This window comes from Mya arenaria, chromosome 4 (genome assembly GCF_026914265.1).
Source record: "Mya arenaria isolate MELC-2E11 chromosome 4, ASM2691426v1".
NCBI classification, from domain to species: Eukaryota; Metazoa; Mollusca; class Bivalvia; order Myida; family Myidae; genus Mya; species Mya arenaria.
The window spans coordinates 74,720,878-74,739,462 of record NC_069125.1 but is presented as its reverse complement, the minus strand read 5'-3'; the positions used below and the strand labels follow the sequence as shown (position 1 = coordinate 74,739,462).

At 40.1% G+C, this 18,585-nt stretch overlaps 2 protein-coding genes across 5 annotated transcripts in view; both read right to left on the bottom strand.

Moving 5' to 3' along the window:
* Positions 1 to 860: 860 nt before the first annotated feature.
* LOC128232309 (BTB/POZ domain-containing protein KCTD7-like) lies at positions 861 to 5,494 on the bottom strand. 3 transcript variants are annotated; one of them, XM_052945791.1, is made up of 3 exons: positions 5,394 to 5,494; positions 1,888 to 2,039; positions 861 to 1,735 (listed from the first exon to the last, which is right to left on the bottom strand). In XM_052945791.1, exons 1-3 carry the CDS (start codon positions 5,442 to 5,444, stop codon positions 1,108 to 1,110), a joined length of 831 nt encoding a protein of 276 aa, XP_052801751.1. In that variant the 5' UTR covers positions 5,445 to 5,494; the 3' UTR covers positions 861 to 1,107. The 3 variants fall into 3 exon arrangements, with proteins under 3 accessions (XP_052801751.1, XP_052801752.1, XP_052801753.1); XM_052945792.1 differs by having other exon boundaries at positions 5,061 to 5,455; XM_052945793.1 differs by having other exon boundaries at positions 5,297 to 5,455.
* A 3,460-nt stretch (positions 5,495 to 8,954) lies between these two features.
* Positions 8,955 to 18,585, bottom strand: part of LOC128231456 (tetratricopeptide repeat protein 28-like) — a 78,215-nt gene continuing 68,584 nt past the window's right edge. For both annotated transcript variants that reach the window (XM_052944294.1, XM_052944295.1), the window contains 7 exons: positions 17,154 to 18,462; positions 14,700 to 14,931; positions 14,432 to 14,508; positions 14,064 to 14,172; positions 13,758 to 13,865; positions 13,290 to 13,492; positions 8,955 to 12,960 (listed from right to left, as the gene is read on the bottom strand). In XM_052944294.1, the coding sequence (XP_052800254.1) occupies positions 9,457 to 12,960; positions 13,290 to 13,492; positions 13,758 to 13,865; positions 14,064 to 14,172; positions 14,432 to 14,508; positions 14,700 to 14,931; positions 17,154 to 18,462 (5,542 nt within the window). In that variant the 3' untranslated portion in view covers positions 8,955 to 9,456. The remainder of the gene's footprint in view (positions 12,961 to 13,289; positions 13,493 to 13,757; positions 13,866 to 14,063; positions 14,173 to 14,431; positions 14,509 to 14,699; positions 14,932 to 17,153; positions 18,463 to 18,585) is intronic.

Sequence of the window (18,585 nt, the reverse complement as noted above, 5' to 3'; positions counted from 1 at the left end):
TTTACACAATAGTTTCACCTCATTATACATTGATTGATCTTACAAGGGACAAAACTTTACCATCGCTTCCCAACATAATACGTTTATACCAGAGTCTGTTTCTATCAATGCAATCGTAAGCGTTTTATACTCAATAAAACAATAGTTTACACAGATATACTCGTATGTATGTATTTACTCTGATTCAGTACGCGTTTATTTTGAAACTATTTGCGTACTCTGCGGTTTATATTGCGTTTTGTAACACAAATAATTTGATATTTAAATGGTATTAAAATAATTGCGTTTTTTATTATTTTAATTGCGTAATAACGCACAATTGCAGCTTATCCGCACTATATTAACCGCATAGCACATTTTTTTTATTAGGAATACTCATTACAGCGCTACTTTTAGCAAGCTACTTAATATGCAGAACAGAGCTCTATTAGAGCAGATTGGTAAATAATTAATTTAGATGTACATTAAATTTTAAATAAGGTCGTTGACCACCGCAGTTCTAACAGCGCTGGGGTTGATACTCCCGGGCGCGCATTTATTTGTCAAATGTTAAAAATATTTTGTCGATCTGCCGAGAGTAGATTCCGATTTACGGTAATAATAGTCTTCTGGCCTGAGGCCTACAGCCTTATAACTACTGATCGATCGGTAGGGTACAATTGACCAACGGTATTGTACATAATAACTGAAAATTACAGGGTACAAGACCACTATATGAAGAGGCTACGACTTGACTAGCACACGAAATGTCGAGTTTGAATACTTATATAGAAACTTTTGGTTTTAGTGATAACATTTGGACGCATGGTGATGAATAAATTGCCATCGCATCTGTAAAAATAGAACAATCTGAATAGTTTTGTCATTTTAAATTATTATAAATAATAAACAGTAAAACATGAAAACTCTATTTAAAAAAGACACCATAAGGTACCACTGTGTTCATACATTTAAAAAAGATATCTATTGCACTATTCAAATGACATACATGTATACTGTAAATGAACTACTTGCATTGTGTATCGACATTATATCGTCCGAACTTATTAACGTCAGCAGGAATATTCGGCATTATAACTAACGATACTGTCGTATAATGTGGTGTGTTTATGTGGCGTCAATAGCGAGCCAGTCAAAGTCAAATAGGTGGCAGCTCATGCACACGTGGAACTCTTCATCACACCACGTGACTGTCCGTATCTTGTGGTCATCATAAGAACCCTCGTTCCGGTGGCCGCATCGGTAACCAGAAGTGGCAAGGTCGTGCTGAATGCACGCGGCCACCTGACCCATGACGTCATCGGGGTGGCCAACCACGTCCTCACACGGGATATGCACGTAGTACTTGCCGTAACACTTTTCAAAGCTGTCGTATGTCTTAAACTTACGGTAGTACTGCTTATATGCTTGTTTCGAAAACTGAAGGTCCCTCGGGATAGGCTGGTTTTTCGTAGTCACTAATCTGACTTTTGAGACAATGGTTTCATCCTCCTCCGCTTCCAAGCGAGCAAGGCGCACAAGTTCTTCTTTAACATAGTTATAGCAAACCAGCTTTTTACGAATATTATCACGAACCACAAATTCAGCAAATAACGCCGGTGAAGATTTGAGAATGTCGACCAAATCGTCGATTCCGTAATACAGAGCCTCTGTCAATACCACCTGACTAACGTTAACAGGTGGCATGGTGTCGTCTCGAAGAAAATTAAGTATGTGCTCAAAGTATGTACCGTCCCTAAAATAAAAACGAAATTTGCTGAATTATCAAACTGTTAACTCAGACTCAGTGAAGTTTAAAATATACCGTCCAACCTATTTTCAATGTATACACAAACTGATACATATATTTTGCTATAAGAAACCTTCACCATATATGGTGACACCCACCTGTCAATGAAGAAACAATTGTCACAGTCCCTCTCAACCGCGTGCCGTCCGCTGAACATGGCCGCCAGCATCGAATCTGGGAAGCGCTTAAGCGTGCGCAGGCGCGTCGCGAACTTCCGACCTCCAACGTTAAGGTTGATAACACTTGGAAACTGAAAAATGCAACTTTGATATTACTTTAAATGTTAACAATTTTGGAGAATTTACAACTAGAGATGGAGGGAGGGAGGGAGGGATTAGTACTAGAGTAGATCATGGTTGAGTGCTATGATTGCCAGTTTCGCATTTTGAATTTGAGGAAATCGAAACTGGCACGGAATGTTGGAACCGCCTGAGGACAAACTCGGACTTGGCAGGGTTGACAAAGGACACGGTTAGGGCGCTGGCAGTTTCGGGTGCCTAAACAGGGGATTGGTCGCATTGAAATTATTTCTGCTACGGCTGTAGGCTAGGGAAACGATCCAGATGACGATCACGATAACCAATATGATGCAGGCAGGGTAAAAGCAGAACCAGCCCACCCCGGTGATCCGTTTGCCACAATAATTGGGCATACCAAACATGCAAAATGTGTTCCGAGTAAATACTACAGATGCCTCTACAGCATTGCTCTGTAGAAGTAGAAGTCAATAAGAAAGCAAACTTTATTGGCGAATATCTAAGCCTCGTGTATCATAATTGTCCACTGGCCTGTGAATGATAAATAAATACATGTCTCAGTGCTAATGTAGCAATACTCAGTGGCGGATCCAGGTTTCTCAGTTAGGGGGGGGGGGGGCGGCGTAACTTCTGAAATTGACTTCTGTTGGCCACTAAGGCCCCCATGTGTTTTCATGGTAATTCAGGGGGTCGGAGGCCTTCGCGACGGCCTCAAGCTCTTAAACTATTGCATGTGTTTACTATGGAACGCCGGGGCTCAATGCTTCTTGCGAAATGCGTTATGCAAATGCTATATATAGAACAATAGTTTCATTTTCGACCAATCGAATGGCCGGGTACTGAATTACGGAAGCTCGTGCTATGTGAAATCTAAATATAGTAACACCTCCTGAATAACGGATTTCCTTCGCATCTCGCATTTCGCATGAAGCATTTTAAAAGCATTTAGCATCTCGCATTTTGCACAAAAATCATTTCCCAAAAAACATTTTGCATACTGCATAACACATTCAAATTGAATCGGACGAAATATTGTGCACATTCCGAACTGCTCCCGGCAGTGAAGGGGATGTAAGACATAGGCTACTGATACTGCTACAGAAATATTATTATACGGTGGAAGAAACGATACTCTTTCTAACCTAACGCGTTTACAGCAATATACAGAGTTGCACATCTTGCTATTCGCAATCTAACTGACTTTCTGTCATATTTTCTCTAGGACACCTCTTTACTTTACCGTTTCTGAATATTATATTGTATTGGTGTGTTTATATATGTTATTCTAATGAATAGACACAACAAACGTATTATTTTTCACCTCTATTACATGCAGATAAAAGTATTTTTCAAATTAATGTGTTCCTTTTTTCATTTCATACAAAATGATTCTGCTCAATTTATGCTAACAACGGTAAAAAATATTGAAGCGAAGCTTTTCGCATTTCGCAAAAAGAATTTCGCATTAAGCAATTCGCAAAATGCATTTCGCATAAAGCATTAAGCGTTTTGCAAAAAACATTAAGCATTATGCAAAAAGTATGAAGTATTTCGCATTTCGCAAGAAGCATTGCGCCCCGGTGTTCCATAGTTTACACTGTTTTTACAAAGCTTGAACTGCAAGAGACACTTTGTAACGTAGTAACGCCGTTAAGCTGATCGTCACCTCCCTATAGATCAAGTTTTTTTCCCCACATAAATTGAAAGACCTTGGTAAAATTAAAAAAGTAATTCATATGTAGTTATTGGGCAAACTTTAATGTTTGTTCAGTGACACCGAGTGAAAGTGTCTGCTTTAAGCAAGTAGTCCGCTGAATTCTCGTGTATTTGATCTCTTAAGTTAATCTTGTTTCATATTATCGGATTTGGTGAAAATGTTACTGGATTGCTAAACGGTTTGGATCCGGATTAGACGCCGAGTTACTCGGCGTCTGATCCGTATCCAGTCTGGTTGACGACATCACTACGGTCGCTATCGGCATGCTTAGGGTTACAAACAAAACTTTATCGAAATTACCCATTTACTTCATAGATACGCATGTATTAGCATCTCGAGCATATAGAAATTGAAGCAATTGTGGGAATTTTTGTTTTTTTTATGAGTTTAAATGAATTGCCTCTCGTAAATTGTCCCTTACCGCTATAAACAGTGTTGACCCTTATCATACCTATCGCGACCATAGTAATTTTAAAGTTAACCAGCTTGGATCCAGATCAGACGCCGAGTTAGTTCGTCCAAGCTGGTTAACTTTAAAATTACTATGGTCGCGATAGGTATGTTAGGGTCAACACTGTTTATAGCGGTAAGGGACAATTTACGAGAGGCAATTCATTTAAACTCATAAAAAAAAACACTCAGTGTTTTACACTCAGTCAACTGTTATACCAGTTTTCAGACGGACCAAACAAGTTTTAATGACCAAACACATGATAATTCAGCGGACTATTTCTTTGAAGGCAGGATGAATACTGAATACATCATAATAGATAATTTAATCGATAAGAGCGTTCGACAACGTCTCGGACCAATTATGTTTCGTAAGGCCTAAAAAAAATAATTGTTTGGTTAGGGTTACATCCTTCTCAAAAATAGGTAGGGTAGGTTGTTTATTTTTTTTTTTTTTTTTTTTTTTTTATTAGGCTTTATATAAGAATATCATTTTCATTATTGGAGAATGGTGTTAAAGCTATCTTCTGTATAAGCATTTAAGGTTTAAACTACATATTGAAAAGCAATTAAAAAAAACGAAAATTTTTTTTTTTTTTTTTTTTTTTAGTTTTTCATTTTTTTTTCAAACTGACTATAAAAATGGTAGAGTCGGCGCCTATTCCGTAGGTAGGGTCGGGTAACCCGAACCAAATGTATTTTTTTTTTAGGCCTAAGAGTCCAATGTGGCCAAATAGATGTTCGATACAACCACGGTAAATCGAGATCTATTTTTTTGTGTGGAGCAAATCATAACCTTAAAAGCTATCTACAATGATGGAACGATATTAATAATTTATACATATACTTGGAAAATTTTAGGGGGGGGGCACGCCCCCCCCCCCCTGGATCCGCCTATGATACTAGTCCATTTAAACACTCGCTTCAGTCTTTGACGATTTTTGTTTAACACTCGCTTCAGCCTTTGGCGATTTTTGTTTGTTAAGGGAACAAAATAAATATCCACATGTTGGAAAAATCTCTAAACGCACATTATTGTGGCTATTAACAACACCAGTCCGAAATAATCCGTCCGAAATATACCTCATTAATAAAAAGTTGATTCGTGCAAGGCTTACTCCCTTTACCAACACTAATGTGCTTGCATTATATACCGACTAAATAAAACAGATGTTTAAACCTGATTTAAATTGGCTAACTCGTCTTCATTTTCTGGAAATTCTTCCGACATTTTTGTGTCTTTTATTTCAGAGCAGACAACATTTTGTAATCGAAAAGTGAAAACACTGCATACTCTCCCTTGTTCTCAAAGCTAGCACAATTAACCATCTATCAAATAAATATAGGATCTGACACTCGTTGTCATTTAATACAAGATTTTATTAAACGAGTTCATGAAATTTGTTAGTAGGCGAGCTTACTAACAACTTTCATGGACGAGTTTAATAAAATTCTTGAATTAAATGACAACGAGTGTCAGATCTTTTTTATCACATGCTTAAAACGGTGTTTTTATTACCAATTTAGTTCCACTTTCTGAACCGAGTGTTTGACAGCCAAAGTACTCAGAGTAGAATGTCAACGATACGCCATATAAATAGTTCCAAATTAAAATGACAAAAGTAACTACGGATAGTTTATCTGGATCTGGATCTGGATCTGGATAGGTACGTTGCAGAGCCTTTCAGCGTTGCGCAACGGGAGAGAGTGTGGGTTTAGTCCCAGTGGAGAACAGCTTTCCTGAAGCTGTTCACTGTGGAAGCGCATACAACGCTATCTTCCAGTTTGTTCCAGTCTACTATAGTATTTGGAAAGAACGAATGTTTGTGTCTTATGGTCTTACACTGCACTGACACGAAGCATTTGGTATTGTTTACTGTTTGTCTTTCCACAATATTTTCTGATCGGTAGTCACTGAATGTCTTAGGGGTTACTCTACGTTTATTTGAACGTACAGGTGTTAAATAGTCGTGACAAGGCAGGGCTGGCACCAGCCCCCCGACCACCTTATAAAATAAGATCAATCGATTCGCCTTCCTTCGATCCTGCAGAGATGGGAGCTTCAGGTCTTGGAGCATCTGGGTAACGCATCCGGTCGACTTGGTCGTATAGTCGCCGGTGATAAATCTGGCTGCCTGTGTCTGGACTTTTTCAATGTTGTCTACATTTTTTTGGTGGTAGGGGTCCCAGACTATAGCGCTGTACTCTAAGGTGGAGCGTACAAGTGATAGGTATGCCGTTCTTCTGCAGTTTTGAGGGCAGTGCTTTAGGTTTCTGCGAAGAAAGCCTAGTGTAGAGTTCGCTTTTTTAGTCATCTTGGTGATATGGGAGGCCCATTTGAGGTCTTCTGATATAGTGACGCCAAGATATGGATTTTCGGGCACTTGCTGTAGGATGTGGTTGTCTAGTTGGTAAAATTTGGATGATTTCTGGTTGATAGACATAATGTAACATTTCTTTGCGTTAAACTTCATTCCCCATATATTGGCCCAGACTTCTAGTTGTTGTAGATCTTGTTGTAGTATTTCTTGGTCTTTGGTGTTTCTAATGGTACGGTACAGCAAGCAGTCGTCGGCTGTTGACTTGACGGACTCCGGGAGGTCGTTGATATGGCAGAGAAAGAGTAGGGGACCCAGCACTGTGCCTTGGGGTACTCCGGAATCAACGGTGGCTGCCTTTGATTCTTCACCTTCTACAATGACCTTCATACTCCTGTTGGTAAGGAAGTCGCTCAGCCAGTGGTTCATGTTGCCTGTGACGCCATATTGTTCCAGTTTGTGTAGTAGTGTTCGGTGGGGGACAGTGTCGAATGCCTTGCTGAAATCCAGTATGGCCATGTCTAACTGAGTACTTGGGTCAGTCTTGGCAAGTAGGTCATGGACTGTTGTTATCAGCTGCGTTTCACAGGAGTAGCCAGACCGGAAACCGTGGTTTAAAGAAGTGAGGATATTGTTTCGTTCTAGGTGGGATAGGATATGTTTACAGATGACGTGTTCTAAGATTTTACATGTTACACAAGTCAGGGATACGGGTCTGTCGTTTTCAGCTAGGTGTACATCGCCTTTCTTGAAAATTGGTGCGACAAAAGCATTTCTCCAGTCTGTGGGGAGCCTTCCAGTGTCAATAGATGACTGGAAGATGGTATATATATTCAAATTAAAATACATTGTAGCAGTATGTTCCACGCATTGATAGGAATGTGAAATTTGTAATAATAATACTATTGGAGATGAAATAAACAAAATTTCTCTGCTTAGTTGAATTCCTTATGCAACATACGATGACTTTATACAAGTTTATACACGATTGGTGTAATGTATTCATAAATTACAAATGAAATAAAATAAAAAGCAATTTTATTGACGTATGTTTCAAATGTGTACGTTAAACATTGTCATGCGTCATTTGTTTTAATGTATTACGATGTTTGTATAATTACATAATAAGTGTCAATATTTATGTCTAATACTATTTGAAGTATATTACTTGAGCTGGAAATTTTAACAATTTCTAGTCCGAAATGGTGCATTTGAGCGTTTCTTTTACTCTTTTTTTCTCCGAATAAACTTGGACGATTTTAGGGGAGAGCGCACCGGATGCCCCCTGGAACCGCTAGTGGAAATGACTTTTTCTTTGGCATCCAAAATGCATATACTTCCCTATTTTACAGGACATACATAACCACATAACATTACGTACTTCACATATAACAAGAGCTTTCGTACCTTTAATTAATGTATTTTGGGGGGAAAATAATCTTGGAATGTTTGGTTGATATTTAGGGTTTTGTCTTAGAAATGAATACGTACAATACATGTAACTGATGTAACATGTGCCTGTCAAAAGCAATAAAAAGTCAAATTAAAAGTAAACCAGAAACGCCACTATGCGACAAAACCAGGGTTTAAATGATTGACAGAAGAACTTCAGCCCTTGATGTGAGATTCAGTTTTAACTGTTTTTATATTTTTAGTAACAGTGACATTGATCTTATGGGGCCCAAACCGCAATCCCATGGAATTCCTCCATAAACTTTTGCGACGTACCAAGTTTGGTCACCTTATGTCAACCCTAACTAGTGTTATTCCGTACCTAATGGTTATCTATTTTCAGTTACAGTGACCTTGACCCAGAGTCCCCAAACGCAATTTAATGAAAGGCCTCCATAAACTCTCCTTAAATACCAAGTTCAGTAAAGATATGTCAACCACAACTAAAGTTACTCGGGTTCAACCGTTCTTTTATTTTAATTAACAGTGACTTTGATTTGACCCCAGGCACCCCTGAAAGGGGTTAGAACTGAACGAAGTAAGATAGATAAATTCGCTCTTAATTATTAGGTATACTAACGAAATTATTATCATTATTATTTTTTACCCACATTTAAAAAAACTTACATAATTATACATTATATTTTTCTACCAATGCTTTAGAAATGATAACATTCAGGCGACTTATATAGACTTTTATTATCATTCAAACTTATATACTATTACCTTCACGGTTCGTTGTAAATAATAACTTATTACAGTTTTTACAAATTTATAGTGATGCATGTTTTGTGAAGACGCATTTAAGCCGATCGAAATAAATCCTTCTTTATATTCCGTTTCCTACCTGTAGGTAGAAATCAGCACATCTGGTGCCCATATAGAGACACCATCAAGTATTCCAGTTGAGGCTCGAAGCAAGCACCTATTGGTAACAACTTTATGAAGGAACAGGACCAGGATTTGGCAGTTATTAGTTTTATTGTTTTCCCAGTCAAGGAAACATAATCTGTTAATAACAATAGTATAATAGAAGGTACATGTACCAGCACATTGTATTACAAATCTATATAAATATGTAAATCATAAACAACAACATTAAATAAAGCATTTACAGTACAAAATAATTTACTAAAATATGCATTTGGTGCTGCATAATAACATGTATTTAGGAATACAAGATCTAAAATATATATGACAATGCGTTATATGTACAAATGCTAAACCATGTATATTTACAAGAATTTAGAACACAGCTTAATAACATGAAATCTTTCTATCACATTAAAGATAAATTGCAAAATGTCTACATATAAAACACAGATTATAACATGGAAGAATAGTTTTTGGACCATGTCCTAAATGCAAATGAGATTCAAACAAAACGTTGATCAAACCATCACAATTATAAACTATAACATGAACAAATGGGCACTGACAATACTGATGTACATTTCATCTAGTGATTTCGAGTTAGCATTTTGATGCTTGAATTACGTTTGTCTTAGTGAAGGATTTTTTGTCAGAGCCTATGCCAATTCTCCGCAGCTGTCCATGGCCGGGCATGCCGTTACCATTATTGAGGCTGGGTTGATTACCGGTATGTGATGGTTGAGCTGGTAGTTGGCTCTTCCCTGCTCCTCCAAATCTCTGTGGCAGGTAGCTGGATGGCTGGTCTCGCATGTAACCGTTTTGTGGTGAAACGGGACCCTTATTCATGCTGTCCCCCATCTGGCTTGACCCAGGAATCCCAGGTGGGTCCCTATAGGCCAGGGAGGACATGCCAGCTGGGTTAGATCCCGACCCAAACCCCTGACTGGTGTAGCCTGTCTGCTGTACAGGCCTCCCACCAGGACTATTGTTTCCCATTGAAAAGTTCTGTCGTTGTTGAAAATTTGATTGAATATTAGACTTCACAACATTAGCAGCAGGAATTTGGTAAGCAGCTCTGTTTGGTATCTGTCCATTTGTTTGCGATCTTTGTTCAGAACCAGGAATGTATGATGGTTTTGTATTGTCGGTGTATCCAGTCACTGTATTTAAATGTTTGTCCATATTTTCCCAGCTGTCAATTCTGGCTGGTGGTACTGGGGGAGCCCTCTTCTGCAGTACGGCTGGAACCCGACCAGAGGGAGCTTTGAATGATGTTGGCAGGTTAGTGCTGGAAGGATAGCTTACCGAGGGATATCCAGTCTTATGAATTTCAGTACTCGTCAAGTTTCTATGGTTATCAATGAAAGGAGTTTGATTCAAATTTGTGTGAGATTGTGAAAACCTTGATGGAAAATCCTTCATTTCAAAACTCTGTGAAGGTGAGTTGACATTGCCCTGGCTTGAGTACTGGCTTATATAGTCAAGGGACTGACTTCTTTGGTAGCCTTCATTGGGCCTGTAGCTGTTTGTGGCTGTTACATTTGGGTCACTACCTCTAAATTGAACTGGTGGCTGTGGAAAATAATTGTCAGCATTTAGACCTGTGTTTGCCATTGGGAGGCCATGCTGTGGGGTTACTGGCATCCCCATTGGAGTGAACGAGGCAATGCCTCCTTGTCTGGCAGAGGATACATCTTGTGTGATGCTTAAAGGCACACCTTCTCTTATTGGAGACATCTGCATCCTTGATCCGGGGGCATGCAAAGGTGAGATAGGGATAGACTGCTGGTGTGACCTTGAGACATGCTCTTGTTGCTGGCTGGATAATGCAATGTTGTTTGGCCTCTGTGGAGGGATGCCCCTGGGTGGCACTTCAGGAGTAGAGCAACTAGAACTTGTATTCCCTGTGGGTGATAATCCCTCTCTAAAAGCCTGAGTTACATTAAAGTTATTTGGCTGTCTGGAAAACTGTGCATGACCATTTGAAACTGGCTGGTTTTGTGAGCTGTGAGAAAAGTTCACTGTCTGGCCTAATGTTCCAATAACAGGTTGTTGAACTGGATATTGAAGATCATCTCTGCTTGTATTGTTTCTATCTTTGGTGTGTGGCTGTATGTGTGGAGGGTTGGCGGGTTGTGAAACCCCAGGTGAATGCTTCCCAGGTGTATATCGCGTCATTTCATCCAGGGAACTGTTGAGGGATGAACCTGGTGAGCTGTTGCTATACAGCAGGGGCCGAAGTCCTGGTCGCATTGTCTTCTCATCCAATGATTTACTGAGGATGTACTGTGAGTTCTTGATGGCATATTGGTAACTGGGAGGTGGAGGTCTCACATTGCTACCTGCACTGCGATTCAAACCAAGACTGTCTATGGAGCTGCTTGACGAGTTCTGGGGTAAATAGCGATTCTTTGGGTCTATAGCAGGGTTCATAGCCTTTGATGGTACATTACCAAGAGTTGCTTTCTTAAAATCAAAGTAAGACAATTGTGTTGAACTTGCACTGGAGTCGAGAGGTGATGGTGTGTCTGATGGCTCAGAGTCTGAAAAACTTACTTTCTTCTTCTGTTTACCACTTCTACCAGAAGCAGATGAGCATGAGCTAAGAGCTGGTGATGAGTCTCGCTTGAGACTTGGTGTGAAGTCTGGTTGGTCTGCTGCCTGGCTGACTGGGGTGAGTGTGCTGCCAGAGCCAGAGGTTTGATCACTACATGAGTCATAGGACACTACACAGGGAGACTCTGTGGAGAGCTTGTCCCCATACGGTTTGTAAATGACACTCTGCATGGATGAAGGTGTGGAGCAGTAGCTGCTTGTGCTGGTGGCACTGTCAGGACGCTGCAGTGACCCGCTCTCCACAGGACCACCTTTACCTGCTGGGCGGAATGATGAGAAAGACATGCCACTGCTGACAGTTGCTGAGGACGGCAGTTTGTCCTTGCTTACAACTATTGCTGTTGTGAACACACTGGATGATGGTTTCAATGACTGACCACTTTGTGAGACATAAGATGGTTTGTTAGCTTGTGTCTGTTGTACCATGTTTTGCTCCGACTTCGCAAGTTGTGACAGGTTGGAAACTTTCGATGACAAATTTCTCAGGTTAGATGAGTTGGACTGGAATGCTGCAGGTTTGACAGCCACTGGAGGCGGCATCTTGGCTTTATGAGATGGACTAGAAAACGCTGAGGAATCAGAACCAGATAAAGCAGCTACATTTGCTTGCACTGAACTTGTGTCTGTTGTCTGCCCATTTCCTGGTTTTCCACTGGTCTGCTGGTTGGTCTCTGGCTGAGGTACAGTTTTCTGGTACTCAGTCCTCATGGAAGTGATTTCCTGCTGGGTCTGCAACTGATTGAAGATCTGCATTGAGTCCAGAGCAGACTTGTGTTCAGACACATCACTCATGATCTTCTGGGCAATCTCTGCCGGGTCAAACCTGTAGCTGGTTTGATCACTCTGTTGGGATCCTTCACTCTGATTGGATGATGTTGCCTCAGAAACAATGCCTGATTCGTCAGTCACTTGTAAGAAATTTTCCAAGTCTTTTTGATTTTTTGGAGTGAGCCTTCCCTCACTAGTAAAGCTCATATCAGAAATATCAGAGCCCAGTTTTCTCATCTCCTTATCGCCATGTGTCCCCTGACTTATGCTGCTATTCCCCGACGTATCAGAGTTTCTATTGTCAGCATTTCGTTTAAACATGTGCTCCTTCTCTTCATTACAGAAACTGTTGTCTTGCTCCACAAATGTTTCATTCTGTTCATCTCCGTCATTAGATGAGCGAGCGCTGGCCATTTCTGGAGTCAGTGCCAGCCTCTCCATGCTCCTCTCACTATTACCACTTTTGTCACTCCTACCATCGAAACTCAAACTGAACGGCTCTGCATTCTGCAGTTCATGGAACCTCTCACTGTTAGAGCTACTGCCCAGGGTAGGACTGGCTGTGGTGTCGCTGTCACTGAGGCCGACCACAGATACGTCGTTGTCGGGAAGGTTGGAGCGGTACATGGTGCGGATCTGGCTCTGGTACTGCAGGCACAGAGCGGGGTCACTTCCCCGAGCCCCTTTACCCAGCCCAACCCTCCGACCTGCCAACCCTCCCTGAAAATACAGCAAATGTTTGTTAATCTAATTTTTGAGACCAAAACATATGTATTAGATTTTTCTTGGTTATTTTTCGAAAGCAACACTTTATAACAAATCATCATGCATTGAGTTTACTGTTAAGTATCACAAGGTATAAAAGTTACATATTCTCGCATATTACAGAATCAAGGAATATTAGCAGAGCTTCTAACACAGAACAACCCCCAAACAAACAGTTTGGAAGACACTTTCATTTTAGGAACTTCTTCTGTTGTCATAATTAAACAAGGTTCTCACTCTCTAATATAAAATATAATCTAAAGAAATTAGTAAGTATACCCTACCTGGCTCATGCGTGAATTGCGGATCCTCATTTTCTCCATCTCTGCAGGGTTGAAGAGTGACTTTTTCTTGCCACGTGGTGAAAGTGGAGGAGTGGATCCCTTGGAGAAGGTGGAGGTGGAGGTTGAGCCACTGTGGCTGGAGGAGAGGCTTTCCAGGCTGCTAGAACTGTCCACGTTCAGTGATCTCGGAGCCTCCTGCGTGTCTGCAACATACATGTAAACTTATTACAATGTCCAGTTATTCATGAAATAAATGATACTGATACATTGATATTCAGAAAATTGTATTTGCTTACTTCGTTTTTGTATCCCTAAAGAAGTGATGAAGCAAGTTCATAGAGGATGCCATAGAATAAACTATTTCAAATCATAACATTTAGTGTAACTGTGTTGAACATTGAAAGTTGGATATTTATCCTATTTCAGTTGTCCAATAATGATACTTGTAATAATCAACAATAAACATACCGAAAACAGCAACTAGTGATTGCAGGGCAAACTGAAGATGGCGCTTGTTGGCCTGTTTTCCAAGTCGCAGGGTGATCTCATCATTGCCAACCTCCACAAGGTCCATACCTATATAACAGGGAGAACGAAAAAATCTCAATGAGACGTGTTCATGTATGGAAACATTTATCTGTGTGTAAATGCCGGACTAGTGTACAACATAAAATGTTACAATGCAGACTCAAATTTCTTTCTGTTGTTAACTTTGAAATTTAAAAACAGTCCGACTGGTAATATACCCTGAAGACTAGTTTGTAATGTACGCACTGAGAGATGCTAGGAACTCATGGCAGCCATTCACTCTCCACAGCTTAACGTTCACCTTCACGTCCATGTTGCTGTCCTTGGCGGCCATCTTGCTCAATATGTCACGCATCTGTATTTAAATACACACATTACCGGTACTTGTAAGGTCCCATACATTTTATATATGTCAAACAACTTACTTGTAAGGTCCCATACATTTTATATATGTCAAACAACTTACTCGAAATGTCACACACACTTAAATATATGCAGCCTTCTATGTTTCTGTAAACTTGAAGCAATCTTAAGTTGTTTAAAGATTGGAGAGGACTTTAAATGGTTATTCTATTTATTAAACTGCTATAAGAAGTATGCAATGTGAAACATACTACTCTGATGATGCCCTCTCCTGCCTCATAGTTGTTGAGGAACTTGGCCAGCGCAATAGTAGAACCCTGGGGCAGGCCTGAAATCAGTGGTCAATTCATGTTTGTCACAATCAACAAATCCTAATTTCAGAATTTAATTTGATCTAAGTATTGTGTGTTCTGTTGTTGCAACTGACTCAATAAAATATGTTAAAACCAAAATGTTGAGAATCATACCTATTCTAATAATGGACGTACTATGCTAAATTAAGAATGGGGTATGTCTCACCTAGGAGAGCCTGGAGACTGGCAGAGGCCTGTGTTAGCCTGTCAGCAGGGTCACTCTGGGGGAAGAAGACCGCAGGAGGAAGTCCATTGAGCGAGGGTTCAAAGCGGAAGCCTACAGCCTGCAGCAGATCCTTCCAGCCACTTAGGCCTCCAACTTTGTTCTCTATAGACTGGGATGTCGTATACATAGAGTTCTTAGAACCTTGGTGGATACGCTGCAGCGACTTCTCAATCTGAAAAATAGCCAAACATGTGAGATATATTATTGCAATTAACAACAATAGTATATTTTCCAATCATCTGGAGTTATATCTTTTATATATATATCAATTTTTCTAAACCAGCATTTCCAATAGTACATTAAAAAGAATTAGATGCTGGATTTGTTTACTGGGACATGAGCTTGTTTTTATCTAGGGATTTTTTCAGCCTATTTTGGGGCAGATAGAAAGCCACCTCCTCCCTCTGAAAAAGTCACCCCCAACAGCCAAAAATTCCCCTTTCCAAATTGAATACAATTTCAGTAATATTTTTTAGTTCAGATGTTTACTTCAATTTTTTAGTTCAGATTTACTTTAATCATGGTTGTTTTTCTACACCGAAACTGGCAGCACACAATGGTTCCCCTTTAAAAAGAAGCAATTCCGCGCAATAACTGTCACAGGAACTATAAACTATAAGCTAATAATATCCACTTCAATGAAACAAATACAAAAAAAAAAATAACACTCCCAAAATCACTGAAATGTAGTTAGAGCTTTGAATCATCCTTACTGAACCGAAAAACAATTTCATTATGATTAACCTCTAACTGTGTGCTTGACCTTCAAGATAGGGACTGGGGACTTGCACACGACAGGTCATCTTTATGCGAAAAACATCTATCCCAAGTCATTCTAAAATACTCATGTGCATTACAAAATTACAGCTTAGACACACTGCCTATCTCTATGTACATAAATGCAGCATACCATAATGATTGGCCACTAAGTGTGCTATTTTTTTTTTTTCAAAACTGCACTGTGCATGACAATTATTAGTATATTACAGTCTTAACACAAACAAGAGCTGTCGTAAGACAGCGTGCTTGACTTCGCCACTTTGACTTAGAAGTGAATACAATAACAATGTAATAAATATTACCACGTTTGGTCTATTTATGTCAAACCTAACTAAAATTATTCAATACATAATATGACTTTGATGTTGCCCTCCCACCACCTGAAAAATGACGCAAATCATTCAAATAACTTGATTTCCCATTATGAAAATGTGGTAAAGAATATATAAATATGCCTTTCAAAAGAAATTAAAAAAAAAATATTCAAGGGACATAATTTGTATTTAGGGTTAAAATCGAGTTATGTTTCTTGTTGTCAGATGGTCATAAATAATTTTGAATTTTATTAAGTGCATTAAATGAAAGGTATAGAAGTTTTTTTTTATTAAAATCCCAACTTGCCCTTAACTTTTACTTGCCTAAAACTTTAACCTAAATCAATCAGGGGCCATAACTTGTATTAAGGATATGGAGTTATGTAACCTCATTGGGTGATGGTCCTGAACACTTGTGTGAAGTATTAAGTCAATTGAATGAAGGGTAGAGAAGTTATTACCGTAAATAAATATCCCAACCTGCCCTAAAACTAAAACTAAAAAGTTCCATAGTCAATCAGGGGCCATATTTTGTATAAAAGATAATATGGAGTTATCTAACCTCATTATGTGATGGCTCTGAACAACTGTGTGAAGTATTAAGTCAATTGAATGAATGGTATTGGAGTTTTAAGTGAAAATCCCAACTTGCCCTAAAACTTTAACCTGCCCTAAAACTTTAACCTAAGTCAATCAGGGGCCATAACTTGTATTAAGGATAATATGGAGTTATGTAACCGTATTGTGTGATGGTCCTGAACAACTGTGTGAAGTATTAAGTCATTTGAACACAGGGTATAGAAGTTATTAATAAATATCCCGACCTGCCCTAAAACTTTAACCTAAGTTCCATAGTCTATCAGGGGCCATAATCTGTGTAAAGAATAATATGGAGTTATCTAACCTCATGTGATGGCCCTGAACAACTGTGTGAAGTATTAAGTCAATTGAATGACGGGTATTGGACTTATAAGTGAAAATCCAAACTTGCCCTAAAACTTTAACCGGACGCCGACGCCGGGTCGAGTAGTATAGCCCACCTATTCTTTGAATAGTCGAGCTAAAAATAAAACAGACAGAAGGACGCATTGACAGACAGTGCAATCTTAATAAGCCCACCTTTAGGGGCATAAAGAAGGAAAACAACACAAAAATTCCAGGACTAAAAGGCACAGGCACCTGACCTCAAGAAAAAATGCCCTGTTATCAAAAGGTTTCTTTGAACTCAAGTACATGGTTCTGTCTTAAGAATTTAAGCTGAATATTAATATCTATACGGTAAATAGTTGAATTTAATTACCAGGTGGAGAAGGACTCGCATGGCTTCCCGGCACTGGCTGGGGTTCTGCAGAAGCTCACATATAGCATGCCCCATCTGGGCCACCTTGCTGCTTAGCTTCACATCTTGCCCCACCAGCACCCATCCACCCCAGTTGGACGGATGGGAAAACTGTTTTGTTGACTGCACAGTCTTAATTGCAAATGTCAATGCTTGTGAGACACACTTGCCATCCTGAAGACCCAGGTAGAGCGTCCTCATGAGAAGTTTGGAGGCCTGGTCTGGCACAGGCCACAGACAATACAGCACTGCCTGGGCCCCTGCAGACAGTAGAGATCGAGTAAGGCCCACAACCCCATCTGTGTTAATCCTGCCAGCACGGTCGTCTGTGTAGCCAGCACTCAGAACAACCAGCTTGGCATGGAGCTTGAGATTCAGGATATCAGCTGCAGTGAGAAGGTACTCGGCCAGCGAGGGACCGTCAAAAGTGCTGATGTCACTGGCACTGTCGTCTGAGTCTATGGTGGGAAACCTGGCAGGTGGGTGAGATGGCACCTCACCCGGGGACAGGACCACAGAAGAAAGCTTCCAGGAGATGTGAGTGGCAAAATGTATTACTTCAACCTGCTCTATCTGGTTTAACACTGCCCCTTTAGTTCCCTCAGGGCCAATGAGGGGCCTAGCTGTCAATATCTCGCCCACTATTCTCGCCTCATATTCCGAGGCAGGAATGTCATGTAGGTGCCAGTGCTGGCAGATGGAAGGTGTCAGTTTGGGGTTGCCGACGACAACAGCACCAGAAGAATCTATCACAGGTCGGCCTTGCCGTTCATGTTTGCTGTTGTTTTGTAATGAAGTCAATGAAGGAACAACAATCAAATTAAACCTTTCAAACAAATACTCCATAGTTTGGTCTTTGCGTAACACTGAAAATGGTATCAAGTATAAATCTCCCTGCAACACAAAAATAAGATCCGAGGAGCTAGATCCCATCTCTTCCTGCTTTTCCTTTATCGCCTCCTCAAATGGCTCAATGAGAAGCTGATAGAGGGCTGATATTGCAGATTTGCTACCAAATTTATTCCTCACACTGTTCTTTCTGCTGACTGTCATTGCAGGGTAGGAGGCGCTGAGGCTGGCATTGAGGCTGAACATGCTTCCCAAGCTATAGTTGCTGCTGTTGAACAGGTGGTTTCTGTTCACAATGCGGAGAAAGCCAGTGCGGTCGTTCTCTGCATTAAGCTTGTCCCCGAGTTCCTCGAGCTGCTGCTGCCAGTGGTCCTCCACATCACTCCCACTCTCGTTCAGACTCAAGGACCGTGACACGCCCCTACAAATATACACACAACTGTGAATGTCAATGGTGAAATACATTCTCCATATATGCACTACTGAAATAATTTTGCACTTCAGAAGTAGCATGTCAAATATAAATAATAAAGGTTGAACTTCC

What these genes read in the sequence shown, in the direction of transcription:
- LOC128232309 (XM_052945791.1), bottom strand. Translation starts at nt 5,444, where the DNA reads ATGTCGGAAGAATTTCCAGAAAATGAAGACGAGTTAGCCAATTTAAAT. An exon ending in AGTTAGCCAATTTAAATCAG is followed by an intron (nt 2,040 to 5,393) that starts GTTTAAACATCT and finishes TGCATTTTTCAG; the next exon opens with TTTCCAAGTGTTATCAACCT. An exon ending in AATTGTTTCTTCATTGACAG is followed by an intron (nt 1,736 to 1,887) that starts GTGGGTGTCACC and finishes TTTTTATTTTAG; the next exon opens with GGACGGTACATACTTTGAGC.